This window comes from Ptychodera flava, chromosome 3, assembly GCF_041260155.1.
Source record: "Ptychodera flava strain L36383 chromosome 3, AS_Pfla_20210202, whole genome shotgun sequence".
In the NCBI taxonomy this organism is placed as follows: Eukaryota; Metazoa; Hemichordata; class Enteropneusta; family Ptychoderidae; genus Ptychodera; species Ptychodera flava.
The window spans coordinates 43,956,862-43,980,182 of NC_091930.1; the positions used below are offsets into that span (position 1 = coordinate 43,956,862).

At 37.9% G+C, this 23,321-nt stretch overlaps 1 protein-coding gene across 1 annotated transcript in view; it reads right to left on the reverse strand.

Annotated features, from left to right (window-relative positions):
• The window catches only part of LOC139130258 (ubiquitin carboxyl-terminal hydrolase 25-like), a 67,080-nt gene extending 44,117 nt beyond the window's left edge, over positions 1-22,963 (reverse strand). The window contains 23 exon segments of the mRNA XM_070696009.1: positions 1,444-1,636; positions 2,320-2,443; positions 2,947-3,108; positions 3,815-4,063; positions 5,030-5,237; positions 6,565-6,798; positions 8,275-8,469; positions 8,801-8,872; positions 8,875-9,028; positions 9,416-9,486; positions 9,970-10,166; positions 10,672-10,884; positions 11,088-11,183; positions 12,232-12,359; positions 12,911-13,059; positions 13,361-13,452; positions 13,790-13,872; positions 16,314-16,454; positions 17,054-17,149; positions 18,970-19,135; positions 19,466-19,595; positions 20,779-21,028; positions 22,835-22,963. Of these exon segments, the coding sequence (XP_070552110.1) occupies positions 1,444-1,636; positions 2,320-2,443; positions 2,947-3,108; positions 3,815-4,063; positions 5,030-5,237; positions 6,565-6,798; positions 8,275-8,469; positions 8,801-8,872; positions 8,875-9,028; positions 9,416-9,486; positions 9,970-10,166; positions 10,672-10,884; positions 11,088-11,183; positions 12,232-12,359; positions 12,911-13,059; positions 13,361-13,452; positions 13,790-13,872; positions 16,314-16,454; positions 17,054-17,149; positions 18,970-19,135; positions 19,466-19,595; positions 20,779-21,028; positions 22,835-22,885 (3,454 nt within the window). The 5' untranslated portion in view covers positions 22,886-22,963.
• Between the last annotated feature and the right edge of the window lie 358 nt (positions 22,964-23,321).

A 23,321-nucleotide genomic window follows, 5' to 3' on the forward strand; every position in this document is an offset into this window, starting at 1 on the left:
GAACAGCAGTTCTAGACACTGATAATTACATAATAAGGAAGCGTCAAAAAAAGTCGTCAACCAGTGATACCACACAAAGTTTATGACAGATGACTCAGAACAAATAACACAGAAATATAAAACCTTATAACAGAAACCTACGACACAAAACATGTTGACGAGAACATATATTTCAATCTAGTAAAAAACAGTACGAACACTACCTTGAACACAGTAGAACAAAATTAGACATCCTGGCATCCCTAGTGAAGGAACAAACTTCAAGTGGGACAACGTAGGAATACAGACAATCTATGGATTATTCCACACAATTTATCCACTGAAGACAAATTTGAGGCGATCGATTAAGAAAGTACGGCAATTTTCGAAAAAACGGCGTTAAAGGATCGTAGTGCTACACAGTCTCCTCCACTCTGGAGTAGAGACTGCACTGACGTTCAGATTACAGCTGTGTCTAGCCATGGCCAATCAGTTCTGTACACAAAACAGGGAAACGTAAAATACACTTTAAAATATGCAAAACACACTAAACACAAACAATTAAGAAATGAATAGTGTGTGGAGTTGCTTTCCTTATTACATAGATCAATATTTAAGGGCTAATTCCTCAATTGCGACGACAAAATAGATTTATTACATTTATGGTTGATAAGTATTACATTTATGGGTGTTATTTTTATTACATTTATGGTTACCATTTATTACTTTTGTGGTTGGTGTTTTTATTACATTTATGGTTGATTTTTGTTACATTATAGGCGATATTACATTTATGGGTACGTTTTATACAATTGTGGTTGATATTACATTTGTGGAGATTATTACATTTGTGGAGGTTACAGGCCGTAAGTGATGTATAGGGTCTAGGCAAGCAAAACCTATGATCATCTTCTTCATCATGGGTATGATCAAACTGCTGAACAAATAATAATAGTGTTAAGAAGTCCATCTGTCAGTCATTAAAATACAACCAAATGCATTTTAGTGTATCGAAAAACTGATAAAACAACACTAAATCGATGTGGTCAACAGATTTTTAATTACATTTTATGAGGAAAGACTGTATCACATTACACTGTCAGGTGCAATTATCAGCTAGGCGGTAATAGAGTAATCAACTTTGTCTGCAAAAGTTGAAACATTGTCTAGCAGGAGGTCAGATGCCGGTGCCAGTGTTTGTGGATCGGGTGGTGTTGTTTTTACTATGTCTGACCTCCTGCTAGACAATGTTTCAACTTTTGCAGACGGAGTTGATTACTCTATTACCGCCTAGCTGATAACTGCACCTGACAGTGTAATGTGATACAGTCTTTCCTCATAAAATGTTAATTAAAAATGTGTGACCACATCGATTTTAGTGTTGTGCCACATCGATTTTACTGTTGTTCTTATCAGTTTTTCTACACACAAAAATCCATATGGTTGTATCTCTGTAAGTCTTACCATTGATTTCTTGTCCTAGAAAGCTATACCATCTATCTCTAATGTCTTCAGCAGCACTATTGTCTTCAGCGTACTTAGAGCTAGATAAGATCCCTAAACACGGCACTACGTATTCTTCTACAGTCTTCAACGCTTCATCGGCTTCTCTTTCATCATCCGATTCAAACGATGACGCACACTGATCATTCAGTTGCTGCGGGATAAACAGTACACTGTACGTCATTTTGGTCCTAAAACTCTGATAGTTTACAAAGGTAAAACTGGCATGTGCAATCTATATCAGACAGTAAAAGCATTATTATATCCATGAACAGATTGACTGACCACATTTCACCGCAATCATACTTCTTCGACTGACTCTCCCTGTGACAAACTTTGCAAATAAATGATAAGTGATCTTTACTAGCCATATGTAGCATGCCAAGAGATGCAGTTATATATTTTGTATGGAGAACCTACAGTGAAGAGGTTCATTAGTTGAAACCTATTATTATCTTGGTTGAGGTCTGCCCTCCCCTTCCCCCCCCTCCCCATACAAAAGAAAAGAGAAAAGAAAACCACACACACAAACAAGATGAATCCCCCTACTCCCCACAGAAACAAAAAATTCATAACAGTTTTGCCCTCAGTGAAGAGCAGACAAAATCTAATGAAATCTTTTCTCTGGACTCTATGAAAAACTTTAAAACAAAGTCACCACCACTTGTCAAATATTTGATATCACCATGACAAATTTGAGTGCATAGAGAGATGTAACTACCTACAATGTTTAACATTTCATCTACAAATTATTAGTCACATATCCATCATGCTTACAGAAGCTGTGTCTGGGGTACGCATCAACTGGGAGAGACGTAATCAAAATTGTATACTTACCAATAGACACTCTCTTCTGTACACTGATATGAGTCTGTCATCTACTGAATAATACTTCTCCTCCGGTCTGAGACTTGCATTAAATTTATGTGCATAAACAAAGTACGGCAGTGCTTCCAGGTAACTGAAAGACACAAATTAAGTAGAAATATTGTTGTTGTGGAAGTATGATGGGTTGAAAAAAATCATCACTGCTTATTGTCACATGTCTGTCACTTATCCTTGGAAAAAACTGCATGTTAAGATGGTACATGAAGATCAAAGTCGCTCACTGGGAAACTTTGATACTAGGTGACAAAAGGCAAAGAAGATGAGCACTTTATTTCTCTTTTGGCTATCTGCTGTCTCCTATGATGAGTGGATTGAAATGAGAACATAAAAAAATTATTCTATTGCATGACACGACGGAAAGATTTATGAGATTGCAGAAATCTCAATGTATCCCAGTATAATGTTGCAGTTATTGTGATTGTTTTAGCCTTAAAAAGTTGGAGATTTATGATGAGACTAAATCACTAAAAAAATATCTTTGAGAGTTTTCACTCAGCCACAGGATTATTCATTCATGTTACATGGAAAGTCAACAAGAAACAGAAATAGGCATTCAGTGTATGAATTAGGACTTACTTTTCTTTGTTATGATAGGATTCTAACCCTAAAACAAGTAACGATACGGCTTTCCTAAATAGCAAATAGTCATCGTGCCACCTCTTATATTTCTCCATGTCTTCCGGCGATAACACCATTGAGTCCATCTTCTTCATGGCTGCCTTCTTGATTGACTTGCAGCTGAAAGTGAAGGTTCCATTATGTGTCAAAGTGGTTCGATGATATGGCAGACATGTCCATGAATGGTAATTTCATTTCTGATGTCAATGGCAGTTGATAATAAAATGAGAATCATTACGGTGAAAAACTGTTAAGTCACTTTACTGACGTCACCAAGGTTAAGGCAGTTTGTGCGTTAAAAATGAAAGACTTTTAACTATTGCTCAAACTTTCCTCAAGCAAAATTTCCACCATTCTCTTTCAAAATCAAGAATAAAAGCTGGGGGTCACTATGTAGAATTTGGTACTGGAAAAAACAAATTACCAGATGTTTCCCAATACATGTATCTGAAATTCAAAATGGTTGCCATCCCTGTGTTATCTCTATGGGGTGAAATGAAATTCCTAGTTTTCATAAAACTAAGCCGGTAAAAGCCTTATTTATTCAATAAGCTTTAAAATGAGCCCCCACAAGTGGCTAGACCAAGAGAATATTGTGAAATTTCGAGTCTGAATATGTCTCCCCGAGACACATTCTACCATAATGGCAATCAAATTCATGAGTAGATATCAATCAATGATACGCACACTATTGACAGTCAGGGATAGTGAATCACAAGGCAACAACTGATTGAATTCGACTGTAAATAACTGAACATGATGGTTGAATCATGAAGACAGCCCAATAGAAATGCCAGCAGGTTGTAATGTAGACCAACTCTCTCACCTGTTGTCAAACGTCAATCCTTTGAAAGCAAACTGTTCATATATTGTCCGTTCTATAACAAACTTTGGGGCATTGTTTTGGAGGAAAAAGATGACCCCACTCTTGAGGCGGAAGTCCTGCCTAGGGTAGGACTGGTCAAACTGCCCGGCTATGGACTGCAGTCTTCTCAACTCATCTTGGTATGCCTGGAAAATTTGACAGAGAAGCATTTCAGTGGAAGGAAGGTGGTAGCTTTGGGTGTCTATGAAACTGTGTGGCAGTTGGTGGTCTTCGAAGATCATCATAAAGGTACCTTGTGGTCCTAGATCCTGTAATAAATACTCATCAACAGGGTTCATACCCTCTAGATCACTTGAATTTAAAGGCTTTCAAAGACTTCTTCAGCAATTTTTGAGACCTTTTAAACGTTCAAAATACCATTTTCTAGACCAGATATCATTTTTATGATATATCAAGTTTTTGACATATTTTACTTCATCATTTTTACAATATCATGACTGATCATCTTGTCATTTTTGAAAATTGTGGGTGGATCATCAAATTTTCCAGGACTTCTCAGGATTCAATTCCATGTTCAAGGACATTCAAGGGCTTTCCCTTAGCATGCAGACCTTGTATCAAAAACACTGGCCATACATACATTTGTGTCATTCTTTCCAGTGTAATGGTTCATCTGTCGTTCTAAACAAACAACAACCTGCTCAGAAGCCTAAAATCACCGAATTCCATGGAACATTCTTTGTTACATCAAAATCAAATAACACTGAGAGGCCTGAGCTGGTTGCTTCAGATGGCAAAGTAAGTTCAGTGTTCTCCCAAGTGTAATTATAGACTACAGCAATTATTGAGATTGTTATCAAATAAATACTTTGAACACTAATATAATATCTGTCATGGCAAAAAGTTCTATTTACTTGTAAAACTAGCTAAACGCATGCATCTTTTCATCATTTTAGGCATTTCTGGTATGATATTTCTGTATAACCTGAAATTTCACTTTCGCTTCTGTAAGTTTTATGTGCTTTACCCCTAGAAATCTGCTGCATTGAAAATATGGTAGACTGCCCTAGACTTTTATGACTCACTTAGGTGGTAAAATGGTATTTTAGGTATTGAGAATTGGAGAGGAATGCGTGGAAGAGGGTGAAACCATTACAGCATGGGAGGGTAGGATGCAAGAAATTACTCTAAAAGTGCTGCCAGCGTTACATTTACCTCTGTGAGAGCACCAGACTTGAGGTACACCGACTTGACTCGTTCTTTATCGCCAGAGTGCTTCTCTCGTAAGTGATTCTGTTGTGTTCGGTTTCCAGGCCTACGCACGATGCGGGCGGGCTTGCTGGCGGCGCCTCAGATGCTGCTGCTGGTGATGATGGTGAGCTGGGAACTATCTGGGCTTGTCCAGCTGATGTAGCAGTGTGTGCTGAAAGAAAAAAAATATGGAAATAAGTATTGGAATCATCTTTAAGATTTGGTCGATTGATATTGCTACAATCAGTTAGATTGAACAATTTAAGAACTCCAAAATTTAAACACTGCCTTGTCTGTCATGAAGATTTCATTTTCTCAGAAAAGATTCAAACTCCTCCTTTTGCCTATGGGAAATAAAATCATAAAAAAAAACAATAGCAGATTTCTCTTCAAGATTGATAACAATGGGTATCGGACATATACCGTAAGTACTGAAGTAATTTATTTTCGCTCGAAATACCTGATATACTGTTTAAATATGATTCAGTTTTTATAACAAATATAAAAGTTTTGGATGATATGCTTGCCTGATAGAGAGTATACATGTATTGAAGATTTAAACTTAAACAGCCATTGGTTAAAACCTCAAAACTCATTAAACATGGTTCATTTATGAACTACAATTGTTATTCTTATACATGCATTGGTGTGGGAGAGGCATTGAGATCTTACAAATAAACATAAGAAATGATCTCCAAGATAATTTTGTGAGACAATATCAGTGATATAAGCACTTCAAAGCATAACCACTGCAAGGGAAATACGGATTAGTTCATGGCTAGCTGGGACATGCAGAAGTGAAACAACAAACATGTCCATGCAGAGAAGCAGCACAACTATAAATTACTACACAACAATACAATGGGAATTTTGAGTTTCACTTCCAGATGGCATTGTGTGAAGCCTGACCTTGAGCAGGATTACACTTGATGACCTTCTTCGTACCTGTTGACACTATGGCTAAACTACAGGCATCTTGTAAAAGGCATTTATGTGACAGATTTTCTTCAGCAATACACGAGATATTTTACTGTTAAAATCCATTTTGCTCACTTACTACATAAAACCTGAATGTGATACTCTTTTTAGCAACTTGCTGTGAAAGGAGAAAATTGGCATATGACTCATAGAGCATCCTGTTTCCTATGACAACATACACCATAACTGGCTCTGCGGCCTCGGTGAACTGCAGAAAATTCACACGACATGCATCATCAAAGAATGAACATAGCTGACAGCCATCAATGTATGTTCTACCAAATGGCTATTTCACCTCTATATCAACATGCCTGCCATACACTATCAATTTGGCGTTAGTAAAATTACTGGCCATGCTGCGTGTCCTACAAATGACTAATGTCTCAGTTGTCTGACGGACAACTTGTACTCGGGGTATACTAAAGTGAGAGTAAAGGGTTGTTTGATATTTCTATGATTAATACAGACATGCGTAGTGTCTATGGACACATTCAGACTCTATCTACCAAAGCTGAATGTACCTCTATAGTTTGCAGGGTATTTCAGAGGATCTCTGTCTCTCTCCCTTTGTCTCACTCTCACTGACAGCCTTTCTGGCACAGGGTCCCTGTCTCTGTCTCTGTCTCTGTCCCGTCTATCAATGATATAATCTCTCTCCCTTTCTCTCCTGATAGGCACAAACTCTCTGTCTCTGTCTCTCTCTGGCTCCACATCTTTCTCCGGACCCTGGCTCTGTCTCGGCTGTTTCAGGGAAACTGAAGGAGCAATGCAATAGGTATTACAGTACTTGGAGTTGTTGTCCCACTTTCCTGCAACAAAACTTGCCGGTCTTCACGAAAGACGCTGGATAGATGGTTGAATTCTAATCAGAGAGAATTTATCTGTTTTTCCCATAACTTTGGGATAGCATATGACATTTACCCTTTACATTTCACTACAATGATCATATCAACTTTCAAGCGCACTGATCACTCTTGAAAATTGTTCAATGGCATGCACCCGAACAGCTGGATGAAACACCCTCCTTAATGATTGAAACTTTCTCGCTTCTACGGCACTTCGAGAACCAGCTATAACACTTAGTTCCTGCATTTCACTTTACCAAATGCTTTTGATAGGGTGGGGAAGATACATAAATGACATGAGAACTAGTCATGTACAGTTCCTGTTATCTTCCCATAAATTTGCCTTGATATCACTTAGGGAACCCTGGGAAAATTTACCAAGGTAATGGCCTTAACAACAAGCAACAAGGCAGCTGATCTGGCTGTGCTGTGATATTATTTTAACCCCCCTAAAAAAAATAATATGCAAATTTCACTACAATAAGGTTAATCCCAGGAACCTCCATACCAAGTTTCAAATCTATCTGAAACATGGTTTCAGAGAGTAAAAGATTGGCCAAAAAGAAAAAAGCCAAATTGCCCCAAAAATACACATAAAAACAAATCAGACAATGATCACACTAATGAACCTGTATACCAATTTACAAGCAATGAGACGAGTAGTTTCAGAGAAGATTCATGACCAAAAAATGGAAAAATTGCCCCAATAATACAAATATGCAAATTTTGACACAATTTTAATAAATATGATCACAAAAGTCAACCTAAAGAGCCTGCCTATTAAATTGCAAAGCAGTTCAACCACCTGTTTTGGAGAAGAAACTTGGAATGTGAAAAGTTGACGTGTGTAGCTGCCGCTCCAATGACGACGGACACCCATCTACATGTATCTGACAAGCTCTGCTTCACTGACAGCAGAACTAAAAACACTGATACTGATGACATCAAACTTCATGACCTAGCATTCACATTTGCATGATGAAGCAGAAATTGCTGAGACTCTTTACAAATTATTGAATGGAATAAAGTCTGCAATGTTTCTCAATTTGGTACATCAAACTTCATTAAATTGAATATCATAAAGCTGTGATGTTGCTCAACAGGGCTAAAAACCAGACATTTGGAAACTGAAGTGACAACTTTAACTAGAATTCTTTAGTTATGATGCTCTTAGTCTGACAAAGAGAGGTAGTGTAACAACTCTGTGTTGATTTAAAACCTTACTTTCCCAACTCAAAAATACATGCATTATCAAAACACAAAGCAACTTGAGAAATATTTGAATTCCATAAACAAAACCGAATCACCCATCATAGATACAGAAAGAGGACAGTCAGTAAAGCAGGCTTTATCAAAGTCAACCAATTCAACAATGCCGTGTCTTACTTGATGTTGTTGATGATCTCTGCTCACTGACAATGGTGACTTCATCCATGGTTGCTGCTTTCCTAATCTGTTCAGCATCCCAGTCTGCCATCTCTTTCTCAAACCTTGTGTTGTCTTCTATGACCAGCTGTCTGAGATCCTCGGCCAGGGAGTCCAGGCTGAGTTTCATGTGGCCTGTTTCACCATCCATGTGTTCTGTTGGAAGAACACGAATGTTAACACATCTCGCAGAGGTAAACTTGTGACATGCATGCATACAGGCAAGTGTTTGTGAGTTTAAGTGAATTCAACCAGAGATATTGGAGTAATTTTTTTTTCATTTCAGTAGGTTAGTTTTGATGGAAATAGAAGAACTTAGCTTGAAGAATATAACATATGTTGGAGCATGAAACCTTTCTTTCAAAATTTTTGACCACTGTGTTTGGCTAATGCATGGTAAATTTTCCATCATCCAAAAACCAACACAATTATAGTCAGTCTAGTGCTGACTTACAAGTCTGAACAAAAGTACTAAAGTTTCCCTTACCTGCAAATAGTTCACTTTTATTCTCATCAACATACATGAGGCAGTATGCACTAGCATTTCCGGAACCGCCCACGACTCCCTCTGCAGTTCCTCCCAGGACACTTCCATGACTGAGATGTCGTTGAACTTCAACCATTTGTTATGCCTGTGATCACGGATGTACGCCCAGTAATGACCTGCTGAAGCCTGACCTTCGTGAACCAAAACTGCGTGCAGCAAATAAGGAAACTGCAAGAAAATATTTGGACACAAAATCAGCATTATGAAGATTCTACTCAAGCAAACAATGGGTTAAGATATAAACTGAGATACCTTACATATTTTTGTGCATTGCTTGACTTCATTCTACCAGTAGAACAGTGGAAAGTGAATTCTCAAAAGTTATGTAACAGAAATTATTGATTTATCACTTCTCAGAGAAATTTAGCTATTCACCTAAAAATTAACAATTCACTCGTGAAAATGGTGGTAATTCTTTTAAATACACACCGTAATAATAATCCTTTTGATAGTGTCAGCAATAGAGGTCAAACTTGTTACTGAACAGGGCAAAAACAAGTCTTTGGAGTGACGAACCAAAGTGTATAAAATTAATATATATAACGTTATTGTTACCTTTTTCAGCTCATCTTCATCATACATGACATCTATTTGTTGATTTAGCTGACGTATATTATCCTGCAGATCTGTTGAACAGGAAAAGATGGCATATTAATCTAATAAATAAGAGATTCATTGTCAAGAAGAGATTGCCTTGTGTCAAGGCAACCTGTCAAAGTTACTTGTAGACTGTTGAAAAATTGACAATGGTATGTTTTCATAGAGAAAATCTTAAGACCAACGGCAGGAATAAATTATTAAGTCACGGTAGACCTGTTGGAAATGGTTTCAGCTGTAACTTCAAGTTATGGATAGAACAGCTTCTGATTCAAACGTTCAAGTTTTTTGTACGAGGATTAAAGGGCGTTATAATGTAGTGTTTGCCACTGAAACTGAAATTTCTTGTGCAAAATTGCTAGCAGATAATGCTATCTCGCTTTTCCCTGTGATTTGTTAACATTTCCCATGTCCAGAGCACCCATTCCCTGGTTTTCTTTCCCTGAGTCTTCTCTCCCAACTCTTTTCCCGCCTTCCCCTTCTGCCCCCATCTAGCTAACTCAGAAACACACCTCGAACATCACTTTCCACTTCTGTCCTCCATCGTCTAAGACACCCCTGGAGGACTTTCAGTTCACCGTCAGTTACATGTTTTGGGGATGGAGTACCCTCCCCTGTTCTTCCGTCGCCTCCGGCAGGTGACATTGGCACGGTTGGCAGAGCTATGTCAGGGAGCGGTATTTTGCTGGGTGATGAACCCGGTGAAATGCTGCAACACAGAGGAAAAGAAAACAACGATGAATTCATCGAATGAATCTGTTTCATGACTACGGGGGAAATGTCAGACAAAATTTGTATACATGTAATTTCACTCACAGTCACTGATTGAATAAATTTAATTTGGGACATTCCGTACGCACTAAATTTCAAAGCTACTGGAAAAGTTATGGTCAGGAAGAATGTTTGACATAAAATGTAGAAAGTGGCAGCTAAAACTGGTGTAAACAACTTTCATGCTTACTTGAACAAATCTGAATGACGTGTAATCGGAAAACAATGGCAGCAAGTGGAAAAAGCTGAAGAAAACCTTTGACTAAATCACAGCAATATGACATCCAAACAAACCCAATAATTCAAATGATACAAGGTAATAAAATTATGAGGTTGCATAAACAAAAGTATTTACTATTTCAGGAAAGACCTTGCATACACTACGAAATGCAATTTTTTCATCCTCTGATCTGTCAAAGAAATAATGGTTGATTTAAATTTACCTGTTCATTGACACATCCAATGACGCCCTCGGTGGCGTACTCATTTCTACATCTTCTGGGTTGCCGGGTGAAGCTTTGATGGGAGTTGATGGGTTGCTATGGCACTGAGACTCACGCGAGAGGACTGGGGAACGACTGCTGGCAAATTCCAGGGCATACTGTAACACATCCATCAGTGGGAATCTCTTGGCACCCGACCCATAGTTGAGGAACCTGTAAACCAAAACACAGTCATGTGACCGTGGTAGGTCAAAGACTAGATGTGAAATAGTTGGATATTTGATTATACAAACTAAGAAAATTTATCCTCTTTCTCCCAAATTGTATTTATTTCTATGGTTTGTCTATGGAGCCTGGTTGAAAGAGGATTACTTCACAAACCACTGTTCAACACGACTGTAATTTTCTTGACTCACCTTTCTAGTCTTCCGCGGAGTCCTTGAAGTTGTTCTCTTAATTTTTTAATCTGCTCTCTTCTCATCCTTGTTATGTTTTTATTGCACTCCATATACCTACACAAGTCCATATATTCCATTAATAACATAACTTCAATAACATTCTACAAAATTCACCAGGAGAATGTGCCTTTAGAACAGATGTTTGGACACTCTAAGATTTCACAGTACTTTATTGGAATGGTGTTTGTATGAACTCCATTTGAAGCCATGGGTATAAATGAAGTTAAGTTTTCATTATTTCAATTTTGGGACGATCAGAAATTTCATTTTGGCTCTTGCAGCTTGAACTAGGATTGCCTTTATTTTGTAATGTCAAACATCAGTAAATTTAAGGCAGTGTGTTTCTTTGGTACCTCACTATGCAAATGCCCCGTGCAATTTCAAGCAAAATTAAATATTTTTTTGTTTTGAGGCACATCAGCTTGACAGACAATATATATCGTACTCATAAGTTGACAGACAAAATGGTGTTCAGCATGAGGTGGTTTTTTTTTGAAAAAGATAAATTTACTCGACCAAAGAGGCAAATAAAATTTTCAAACTCTGTAACTGGTGAGCGCCCTCAAGTGGTGGCAAATTGAATTTCATCGTAATCTCTGGAATAAAGTCAATACCTCATGTCTTCATCATACGTCGTGTTCAATTCAGTGAAACACAGGCATAAATCTACTCTTAGTTACATGTTCCTTATAAGTGGCAAAGTCTTAAGAAAGAAAAATTAATTTTTTCTCCAATCAGTCATTTCCAGGATGCAAAGCTTCCATGCAGAAAGTAAGTACTGCACATATGCACCACCTCACACAATGCTCCAGTTAATGTGGTTTATTTGGTAATTTTCTTGAATCCAACTGAATCAAAAGAGTAGTTATGTGATTCAAATGATATTCTGGATGTCTCTCGTACATGGAGCACACTTTGAAAATGGACATTTTCAGCTCAACAGGCCATATGGATAATATATTATTTGTATCTCCTTCCTACAAGCGCATACTAAATAGAGTAACAAACAATAAGTATGAGATATTTTGGAGACAGCTTTATTTAAGCCAAAAAAAAATTCATTCCAATACCGTAGTTGAACAACACTGAATTTTTCACTTACCTATCCATATATATCATTTGTGGAAACGTCAGTTTGTTGTGAATTTTTTCGGGCCGTCCGATTTGTTGGTTGAACTGAAACCTGGAGAGCTCAAAAGTAAGGACCGGAGGCAGGCGTGTAAACCAATGCTGAAAAATAAAAGAGGAATATTAAGTATGCTTCAAATCTCATCTATCTTGCTCTGGTTGACTCTGTCACCATTTGAATGGGCCTAGAAGCTTGCAAAAGCCTAACTGTGTGCTTCAAATTTTCATAACACAGACATCTACATACTTACATGCTACATGAAGAAGTTCTCTGACACATAATTTCTTCGTTGAAAAAGACAGAAGTATATGTAATACAAACACCTAAAAACACGCAGATGCCACATGATTTACATAAAACTCATGTTGCCATGGATAAGTACATCAAATTGAAGAGAAGCCATGCAAAATTGTCAGTTTTTGGTGAGTTACTTGGTTTGTCGATTCAAACTGAATATCATGTGTTCCTTGCAATAGTATGTCAAGTTAATCAATATTATCTTTCACGGGTGCCAATCTTTATCCATATGCAAACAGGCCAATATGCAAACAGGGAATCTGATTCACTCATGTAACAGCACATAGCATTCTCATTGGTCAATTCAAACTAACCCCTTGCCGTGATTGGCCCAGGTGACATGACTGAAACTCACCTCTTGTCCTGATTGGGTGGCAGAGTCTGAGTTGACAGTTTCTATCTCTACTTTAGCTGTGGCAGCCTCTAAACTTTCATGTAAATCATTGAAACCATTGACCTGGAGTGGATACTGACCGAACGTCTCCTGGTTTGAAAAAACTTTACCTGCACAGGAGAAAGGAGATACAGTTAGCATGAAGTCACCTTGATGGGAAACAAAACATACTTTTGACACCAACATTTCACTTGAACAAATTCACATCTTTTTCCTTAGGTGCACCTGTACACTAAATACTAGGATGATAGGTGTTGCGGATTTTGAGTTTTGGATGTGGACAGACATGCATACATACATATACACATACATACAGACAGACATACAATAGTAAAAAATCAACCATATAAGCTCTTTGGTATAACATATAACAAATATGAGCTAAAAATTAATATTTGCTGTAATTGTTACCTTCATTAGTTCCCTCTGCTCTGAACTGACCATAGAACAATTCTAACATGGGATTACTCTGCTCTGTATCACTATCTGAACTACATCCATTACTGAAAATAAACACATCAATTAATCAAAACTTACATCGAGTACTTTGTGTGGCATGACATCACTGCACGACCACTATAAGTACATATTTACTGGCCTAGGTTTTATGCCTCAAAGGTCTTATACCTGTAACTTTTGGCGATCTTTTAACAATTTTAATTTTTAATAACGGTTAATAGCGAACAAACTATTCACAATGACATCACTTCTAAATTGAAATACCTATCACTTGCATGAGTTGTCAGAGATTTTACAGATATCAGGTCAATATTTCAAACGCCGTGATACTAAAATTGCATGTACAACTTAGTATCAATGGAATTCCAGGACACAACTCACCTTGTCTTGTTGTGTCGTGAGGTGTCTAACTTGAAAGCATCTTCTAACCATTCTAATAACTTATGTGTGAATTCACTCACGTCCTAGAGAAACAGACCACAGGCAGAAGGGTAAAGTGCCATTAAAACAGAACATCAACTGAGTAACAATGACTTACACAGTCAAAATGCTTGATATACTGGTACGACAAAATATACACTCTGTACATGTGTCAAATACATTAACCCTTGACTACCTATGGCGCCGGATATATCCGGCGCCATATTGAATTACCATATACCTTGAGTGCCGGAAATATCCGGCACAGTTAAATAGGCGTATTTGCTTCGTTTTTGTCGCTAAAAATCCCGTAATTTCGGCGTCAGCGCGCAGCGCGACTAAGACTGATGTATTCCGATCTGGCCTGAATGTGATTGCGCCCCCGCACGTCCGAGTATGGCCAAAATCCGGAAGCAAATGTCGTGACCCATGACCTCGACCCTGAAAGGTCAGGCTGATCACAGAAGCGTCGCGCTGATTGTTTACAGTTTTCAGAAGTACGGACAATCGCGAAGATGTTTATGGTTTGTTTTTTTAATGAAATGAAATATTTATTTATTGAAAACAAATGATTTATGTGTAAATATGTTCTATTAACAGCAATATTCGTGAATGAAACTAGAGGAAATACAATTTTTTACTATAAGCCAGTGAAATTTTATAGCAGCCATATTATCAATATGACTGGTCACATGACTGGTCATGTGTTTGGTCATGTGATATGTTGTTCCCTAAAATGTATTTTTAAATATTGTAAATTATTTTTTGATAAATCATAACCATTTTAGATGCATGTTTCTGCAAGGAAGACATAAAGCATGTGTTTACAAATATAAAATGTGTTGATTTTCAAATACAGAATCATGTCAGATGCTGATGTTTGTGGTTCATTTACTCTGCCTTTTGTGAGAAAAATCTCAAATAGGTACATGATAACATCTATAAATAAAGTAAAGGGTAGTTATTATTACATATATGTAAAGACAATGCCATGAAATTGCAACTGTATTCAAATTTGCGTCATTTTATGGATTCAAAACACGTCCTTATGCTTCAAATATTCATATTCTTTGTCAACTCTGGTCACATGATGTGTCATGTGATCAGTCACGTGACCTGGAAATACAAACCTTATGTATGAAAAAGTGGGAAATTTCATGCTGATTCAGAAAATATATGGTTTATTGGTACTTACTTAATTTTTACTCTAAGCAGTGTTCATGCAATGACCACACCTAAGATTTTATAAATATTTACATAAGGGCCCTGGTATATAGGAATACATTGGCCTTGGTAGTCAAGGGGTTAAGTATACAAGTATGTATACTAATAAAATGCATAAGTAGTGTACACTTAATTCGCAAAGATCTGCGTTACATATACTCTTGTCTTGCATAAATACACATTACATGATCTGTTTCATATACAAAGATATGCGATACGTATATCACTAATGTGGCGTTTCATACACGTAAATATACTGAACCTATATCAAGCATTTTCCAAAGTGAATTAAATTGTCACTTTCCAAAAGAGCATAGCTTCCAAGAACTTCCTCATTTAACAATGAATAATGGAAAATCTTACAACTGGCATCATTTCATAAAAAAAGGGTGATATTGCCTTATCGGTTACTTGTCAAATCCTTTTAAGCTGTACAAACTCTTACCGAGTTCATGGTGCAAAAAATTAAACTTTTTACGAATCATCTGTACTCAAAATCACTTTTGTTAAAGGACCTTCCAAATATAGATAGAATGACATTGCTTTTAAACATCATAATGTTCCTTTGCTATATCAAATAGCTCAGTGCACACTTTGTGTAAATGTGAACACTATCTCTAATTTTTCATCATTAAAGTGTTATGGTACACTCAATAGTTCAAGGCAGCCAATCAAATTGAGTGATCCTTGACCTGTCTGCACCTCTGTTTGCTTGATTTTAATTGGATGCAGTTTCCGATGACAAATTTATTTCCCTATAGGGCTTGACTGATTGCATACCACTGGGGTAGCATTACCTACAGTCTGATCCCGAATGTCTGTGAATTTTAGAATGAAAAAGTGCAAATGTATTGTCATAAATATTTTTTGTTTGCTCATCTGGCTATCAACATTGCTCTCTGTCTTCAAGAGCAGATGGTACAAACATTTATGGTGTGTACATTTGTAAGTAACAGAATATTTTGTTGTATCAGTGACGTTGCTATCAAATCATTTGAATATACTCTAAGGTCATAGGTCACTCTGACCCACACACAAATATCTTGGATATTTACTCAATTTGTCCCTTGCTTTTCATTGAAAACAAGTACCCTTGCAAAACGCCCATTGTGAATGAATACAGAATTAATTATTTTCTACTATATTCCATTTCAGTATCTTGATTTAATGAATAACTTTCTTCACTAAAATATTTCTAGGCTGCTAGAGAAGATACCTTGGCTGTTTTCATTAGATTCTGATGAAACCTGAAGAACCCTACCTGCTGCTCACTGGAATTTGAACTGAAAGCCGCTTTCAGTATCTCCACTGAGCGTATCGGATCTACGTATTTCCGCTTTGTGCCCACCATCAGAGCAAACAGCGCCCTCAACTCGTTCATGAAAATCAAGTTGCGAGATTCCTGAAGAACAAACAAAATACAAAATAAATTTAAAATGATTCCATTAGGTTAAAGGGATAGCAACTCTCCTTATTGATTATAGATTCAGCTATTGTTTCAAACTAAGTTTAAATGAGGACCAAAATTCAGCTGATCACAATAGCTAACAAAAGACGTCACACACTTACATGCGATGTTGATCAGTTACAATCTTGTTGTTTCTACATGACTTGGGGAGTACAACGAGCAATTGCATTTCAACAGCGCAACAAAACTACTGGAAACTTGAAGGCAAACAGTTTGTTTCTTTTGATATTGTACATACTGGCAGTATTACTGCAATACCCTCATATAATTGTAGTCCAGTTGACCCATCCCCTCCAGTGATGGATGATCCTCACAGCAAAAAGGTTACTCTAGCATCTCATGATTTGCATGATTAGACTACACGGAGTATGGGCAAAGGCCAAAAGACAACGTTGAGATGATTGACTAGAAAGAGGTAGAAAAACAGATTGTTCAGTACATGGCATTCCTCTGTCCCACAGAATTTAAATTTCTGAAGTAAAACAATTCGATATGACACATACGGGTACTGTATTATGTGTAATGCTACTCACAATGGTGTTTTCTGCTGTGCTGGCATTCTTCACATCAGGCTGCGGTGCTCTGAACATCAACACCAGCTGACGAAACACAGGTAAATGAAACAGCGACTGAAAAATAATCAAGGTTGTCACTGTGTTAAAGTGATGGAAAGACGACACTGGACTGATCACCAAACTAAATCAGTGGAAATACAGGAAATTGACAAAATCTTTGGTTCCTCAAAATCCTTGATAAATTCAAACTATGAAAACGCTGCAAAATGACACTGAAGAAAACTTGGATGTCAGTACTAAGTGTTCTCCCCAAGCCATTTTAGCGTAGCGGTCCCGCTACGCTTTCGCCTCTCCCCGCTACGCTTTGATTCTCCCCGCTACGCTTTAAAATATTCCCGCCATCCTTTAGTTCACAAGCTGGCCCTTTGCGTAGCTACCAGCTGTTGCATGCATTGTCTTCAAATTAGCGCTCATTGCAACTTTCAACCTGGTGAAAGAGTGGAAGGTGTGAAGTATGGTATGCGTCCGATAAGTTGTCCGTAAGTGTTGAGAGGAACGTTAAAACAATAGAAGAATCGGCTGGGTTGTTCACAAGTTTTCATTCTACAATGACTATTACGACCAACAAAGACCTTTAGTCGATATACATCGAGGACAAGTATTCACAGAGTTAGGCGGTGTAGCACTAGCGGGGCCTTTGATCACATTCCCATGCTTTGATCAACGAAATGGACCGCAAAAGAAACAAAAGAAGCAGTTGACTAGTGAGGTTGATCATGATTTTACAACGATGATCTTTTTTTTTGTCCGAGTACGATCACGATCGCGATCGAGTTCACATTGCATAAATTTCAATGTGTCGGCGGCCATGTTGGCCGACGTGTTTATAACGTGTTGACATTGATCCTGGCGTCGCTTGTGGTTCCACTCTGACACGTTCTCTGAAAGATTTTACACCTGATTTTCGAGTGATTCTAGTCGTACTTAGTTCATGTCTTGTGATCATCTTGGTGGTATTTTTAAAATCAAGAATCGAACGATCGTGTTCAATGGTAGTTACGCGGGGGGTGGGGGGGGGGCGGCTGGTTGAAATTGATCCCCGTGATGAAACATTCGCGGTGTTTGTTGTTCAAAAATGATATATAAAACTCAATTACATTTGAATTGTGTAAAGCTTAAACTTGTGAATTTTCCTCTTTGTTGGCAATTTTTGACAATTTTATTAGCAATATATGTATTAATGAAACTCCAATCAGACGAACCATTTCTTGCTTTCAATCTGAACTTGCTGTTACTGTTTGAATCTTCTATTTTAATTGCAATTGTACTATACTGTGATGATTTATTTAAGTGTAATAAAGAGTTTCCATGATGTTCAAATTGCATACTTGTGTGTTACCATTGCATTTTGTTGTGAGTGTACATGAATGCTTGGGTGCATGTGCAAGCTTATATCCATATGCAAATAAATTAATGATATGCAAATGATTATGCAAATTAGCCGCTACGCTTTTGCTTGATCCTGGGGAGAACACTGCAGTACTAAAAGCTCTTGAATCTGAGAAGAAAATTGCCCATATGCTAATGTTTTCTTTTACATTCTATTCAGATCATATTTAAATGGACCATATTGGCAGAGGACAATGCAGAATAGATGAACCACAGAATCAACTATAAATTAAACCTCTGAATTAGCCTCATGTATAGTGTAGTCTCTTATCTATGTCTTTCACTTGAGTGCCCTCGACAGTATGGCCTGCCGAAGCCCACAGGCATTTGCTCGGAGAAGAAAGGTTAGCTACTGTATGTAAGTTTGATGAGCTGAGTTACACCAAGCTGAAATTGTCAGAGGACAGGACAGGGCTGTATACAGTAGCACAATCATGGGGTATGGAGTCTCCTGTTGTCTTGCCAACATTCATAAATTATCTTACCTGAATCACGGCACTAAACCAGCATGTGTTACCAACATTCTTCAGCCCCACAGGCCAGCCATTGTCTCGTCTCCTCTCGTGTGGATTCAGCGGGTCGGTGAACCAGCCTTCTCCTCGTTTCCTCTTGGCCCCATGCTTTGTCTCTGCTAAACTCTCTTCTAAAGCTCTGGTTGCAACGGAATCGACAAAGAGCAACACGTCACATTGCTTGTTAATGAATATCAATCATTAATGAATATCAATCATCAATCTTATTCAAAAATTGAAAATTCTATTTTTTTCCCACAAAGTTATCGCAGAGATGGCAGCCATTTTGAATTTCATATATCGGTAAATGTTTGGTCATTTTTACCCCTCTGTTACCAAACTGTGCATGGTGCCCCTGATTCTTATTCTTGATTTGGTCAGAGAATGGTTGATGGTTTCATCAAAGGAAAAGTTGGAGCGAAGTCTGTCTTTCACTTTCACGGCACATACCACCTTAACAGTAACTCACCGGCTGATGTCCTGCTCTTCCGCTGAAACACCAATGTGACTGGGTCCACTCTCCTGCAGACTGAGTGCAATGGCTCTTTGCAAGTCTGACTTGTCATCACCTTCATTTGTCAAGTCTATCACACCAGTGGCTATAAAGTGAAGATTGACAAGGTTGAGTTGGTTAAACCCAACAATCTCCTTTTTTTTCAAAACAAAGCATCCTTACAACTGAAATAATTATGAAGAATTGTGCCAGCGTTTTGACCTTTTGCCTCGTTATCATTGGACACGATTTTTAGACACTATATTTTTATACAAATGTGTCAATAATATGTATGATTGTCCCAAAATCATGTTTCATAATAATTTTAATGTTCGTGAGAGAAATACATGAGTTCGCACGGTTTTCTCACTCACAGTTAGTAAACTCAATGTTTTTAAGTACTCTGCTCTTCAGATGTATGGCTACTTTAAATGAATTGTGCATTTACAACCCCACCATTGATATCACTTCATCTTATGGAAGTTTCAGACACCTGGTAAGACTGTGCTGTAATTTTTTCCCACCTACATTTTAGTGCAACATTTTACCAATATTTATGAATTTTTCTGTATTTATATTGATAATTTTGGACTGAATAGACATCACATTTCACTGGCTACAGTTTTTTATCAAAATTTTGGCAAAAATCTGATAAAAATTGACAGCGGTAAATTTTATATAAAGGTGACAAAAATTGACTTTAGCGTTCAAAGGGTTAAATTTGTTGATATTTTTAGTGGTTTCATATAGTTAGTTGTCTGTGTGTTGCTTGTTGTTTTATTAAACTTGATGCATTTATATTTATCATGTATTTTATGGATTCTGTAAATAGGACTTATTCCTGTTGGTCTTCCTTGAAATAAATAAATAAATAAATAAATAAATAAATAAATAAATAAATAAATAATGAATCTCAGTTACTCATAGTGTCTGTTCAATGTCCAACATTCAGAACTACACACAGTTATTATGCTTTTTATGGTGGCATCGCATTATACTCACGATCTTTGACAATTTTACTTTTTTGCAAATACTGATGCGTCAATAAGTGACGTGAATGGTGGCAAACATGAGATGATGAAAAGTGCTTGCTTATCGAAGTATCTTTATTAATAAATCAAGATGGATGCCACTAGACGTGAGCTAACTAAAGTAGCGAAGTGCCAGTGAAGCGCCGAGAAAAAGAACCAAAGACCATGATCAACAGACGACAGAGCAGCTGAATCGACGACTGAAATAAGATGGCCTGTCCAACTCAGACGAACCATCACTTGAATGCCATACTGTACCTTGACTTTTGGTCTTTGGCCCATAGGGCTCTGCAGTGGTTGGAGTTGCTGTTGCCACCGTGGTGGTTGTGCTGGGTTGACTGGTCGGCACCACCTGGGGGTTGGCGCCCTCTGCTGAGCCGGCATCCTGCGTCAGCATGGAGACGGCTTCGTTGACATCACCCTGGCTGGCAGTCACCGCATTCTGCAGAGCCTGTACATCACTGATACCAGTGATCTCTTTCAGTTGGTTGATTATTTGCTCTTGATTCTGAAATTATCAAAATATTGATACTTGATGTGTGAACTATTCCAATTCATAAATTACAGGGTTCTTCATGAGGGGATTACCAATTTACATAACAATACATAGTTTGCATATTATTTTATTGTGACAATATATTTTATATATTTATTAATATATGAATAGATCTCTCCAAAAATAGAGGGTGGCCCATAGCCAAGAATCCCCTGGTGGAGAACTCTGACCATCATTAGCACTTGTACCTTCTTGTATTACCGTATCTCAGATCACAACTCCATGTGATGGTTCTATGGCGATGACCCATGACCCGAGCATGATCGATACACCACAGCGCCGCTGTGTTTCACTGCTAACACTTCCCATAATACTAGTACCCATTTATAATGTTATTCATAAGAATCATTTTTAAGTGTGGTTAAAGTACATATGATATCACTGTAATTGGACATTCCCATCATGTTTGGATTGAACAAAGTGACAGCTTAATTCTGGGGTTCAAGGTAAGTTTTGCGCCAGTTTTCCTCGGGAGGAAAGACATCCTCAGGGCCCCCTCCTCAATCTGCTCCCCTTTTAATGTAGGATATACTACACACGTAATAATTGCCACCCTACAGCAAACCCTAACCCTAATTCTAAACCCTTCAAGGTTACGTTTGATGTGACTTTTTTATGTGACGTCTCAAGATTATAGTGATTTCAAGTATGACTGTGAGTGAGCCAAAAGGAAGTCTTGCCTGTACAGTTACCAGTAGGAAATTATTGTTTCAAAGATGTGGTCACAGATGTGACTGGCCTTTTATTAATACATGTAGTTTGAAGGAAGTGTTTTTAAATAAAGCGATGTGGCTTACAAGTTCAACTTATTTATTATCTATCTGATCAACAAAATAATGGCTGAAATTTGAATACAGGCTTAATTAAATGAAATCAAAACATCTTGACCACAAAGGGATAACTGTTGCAATCAAGATGACACATAGCACATACTTCCTTTTTGTAAATGAATCATGCAAGTACATGTAGGTTAGTCAGAACGCATATTGAATTTATATTTCTTGTACAGTAGATTCCAACAGTTCCATTTCATAGTAATATACACACTTGCTATATAAAGTGGAAGAGATACTTATTTTGTATGCAAGTTATCAGTGTACCGGAGTGCACTGCTCTGGTAAAGCAAAGATGAGTCCCGACATGACGAAGGGGGACCTCTACGGTCACATTGGTGTAATATTATTATGTAGACGGGCGACGCATTGGTGCCTCAAAGTGGATAATAGAAATTCGAAACTGGGAATAGTGTTAGAAGTCGTTCGTCTTTGAGCATCTTGAGATACCCGCTAACCACGCTGCGACTGAACTGAGATTTGCGGCGATGCACTTGCCCGTCCCTCTTGTCACTATCTGCTACTGCGAACGTGGTTATGACTGCGAGCCGGAGTCTAAGAATAGACTAGTGGCTGCCGCATCTTTCACGATGGCGTGTTCCAGACGACACGAACACGTTGAAAACAACGCGGTTGAAGTCTGTTGTGTGCAACATGGACATGAAAGTGGAAGGGTTTTCCATTTTCATGCCTTTTCCGCGCCATGAAGACACAGCAAAACGAACAATTTGTGCAACACCCACATGGAATGCTGGCACAACATGGCCGAAGTTCCCCTACTTAGACGGCAGTCAGAATCAGCCATTTTCTCCTAAATTTAATACTGTAAATCATAATGGACAGCACCTAAGATCGTAACTTGGTTTTAAAAAGATGGCTGTCTGCAATTATTTCCGAAATAATGATATGCTTATTATTTTCTTACCTGTATCGCATGTTGTTGTAGTATGTTCTGCTCCACAGTCATGGCCGACATTTGAAAGGGTCTGCTGTTCCGGGCTAGAAACACACCCTTAATTGAAAACAATCCTTGCCTTTACAACTGAAATGTGGGATCAAGGGACATAAAAATTCACGTGAGTAATTTTGACATTAAGCTTTCACTCTTAGACTGGCGACAAATGTCTAAATGTGGTCGGCAACTCCACAAAGTTAGGGAATTCCCGGGCATTCCTGTGAGCATCGATAGTAAAAAGAACAGCGGGGATTCCTGGAATGGGAATAAGAAAGCTCGACTCTGGTTGGCCATTTCACATGACTGAAATGTTTTTGCTGAAATGATGTTTTCAACATTCACGGATTTCCTATGAACTTAGGGGCAACTGCGTCTACAGATACAATTGGAAATAACACTGCAATACTTTTTACTGAAAAACTTTCTCTATACGTTAATACTGGTTGTCTGCTTCACT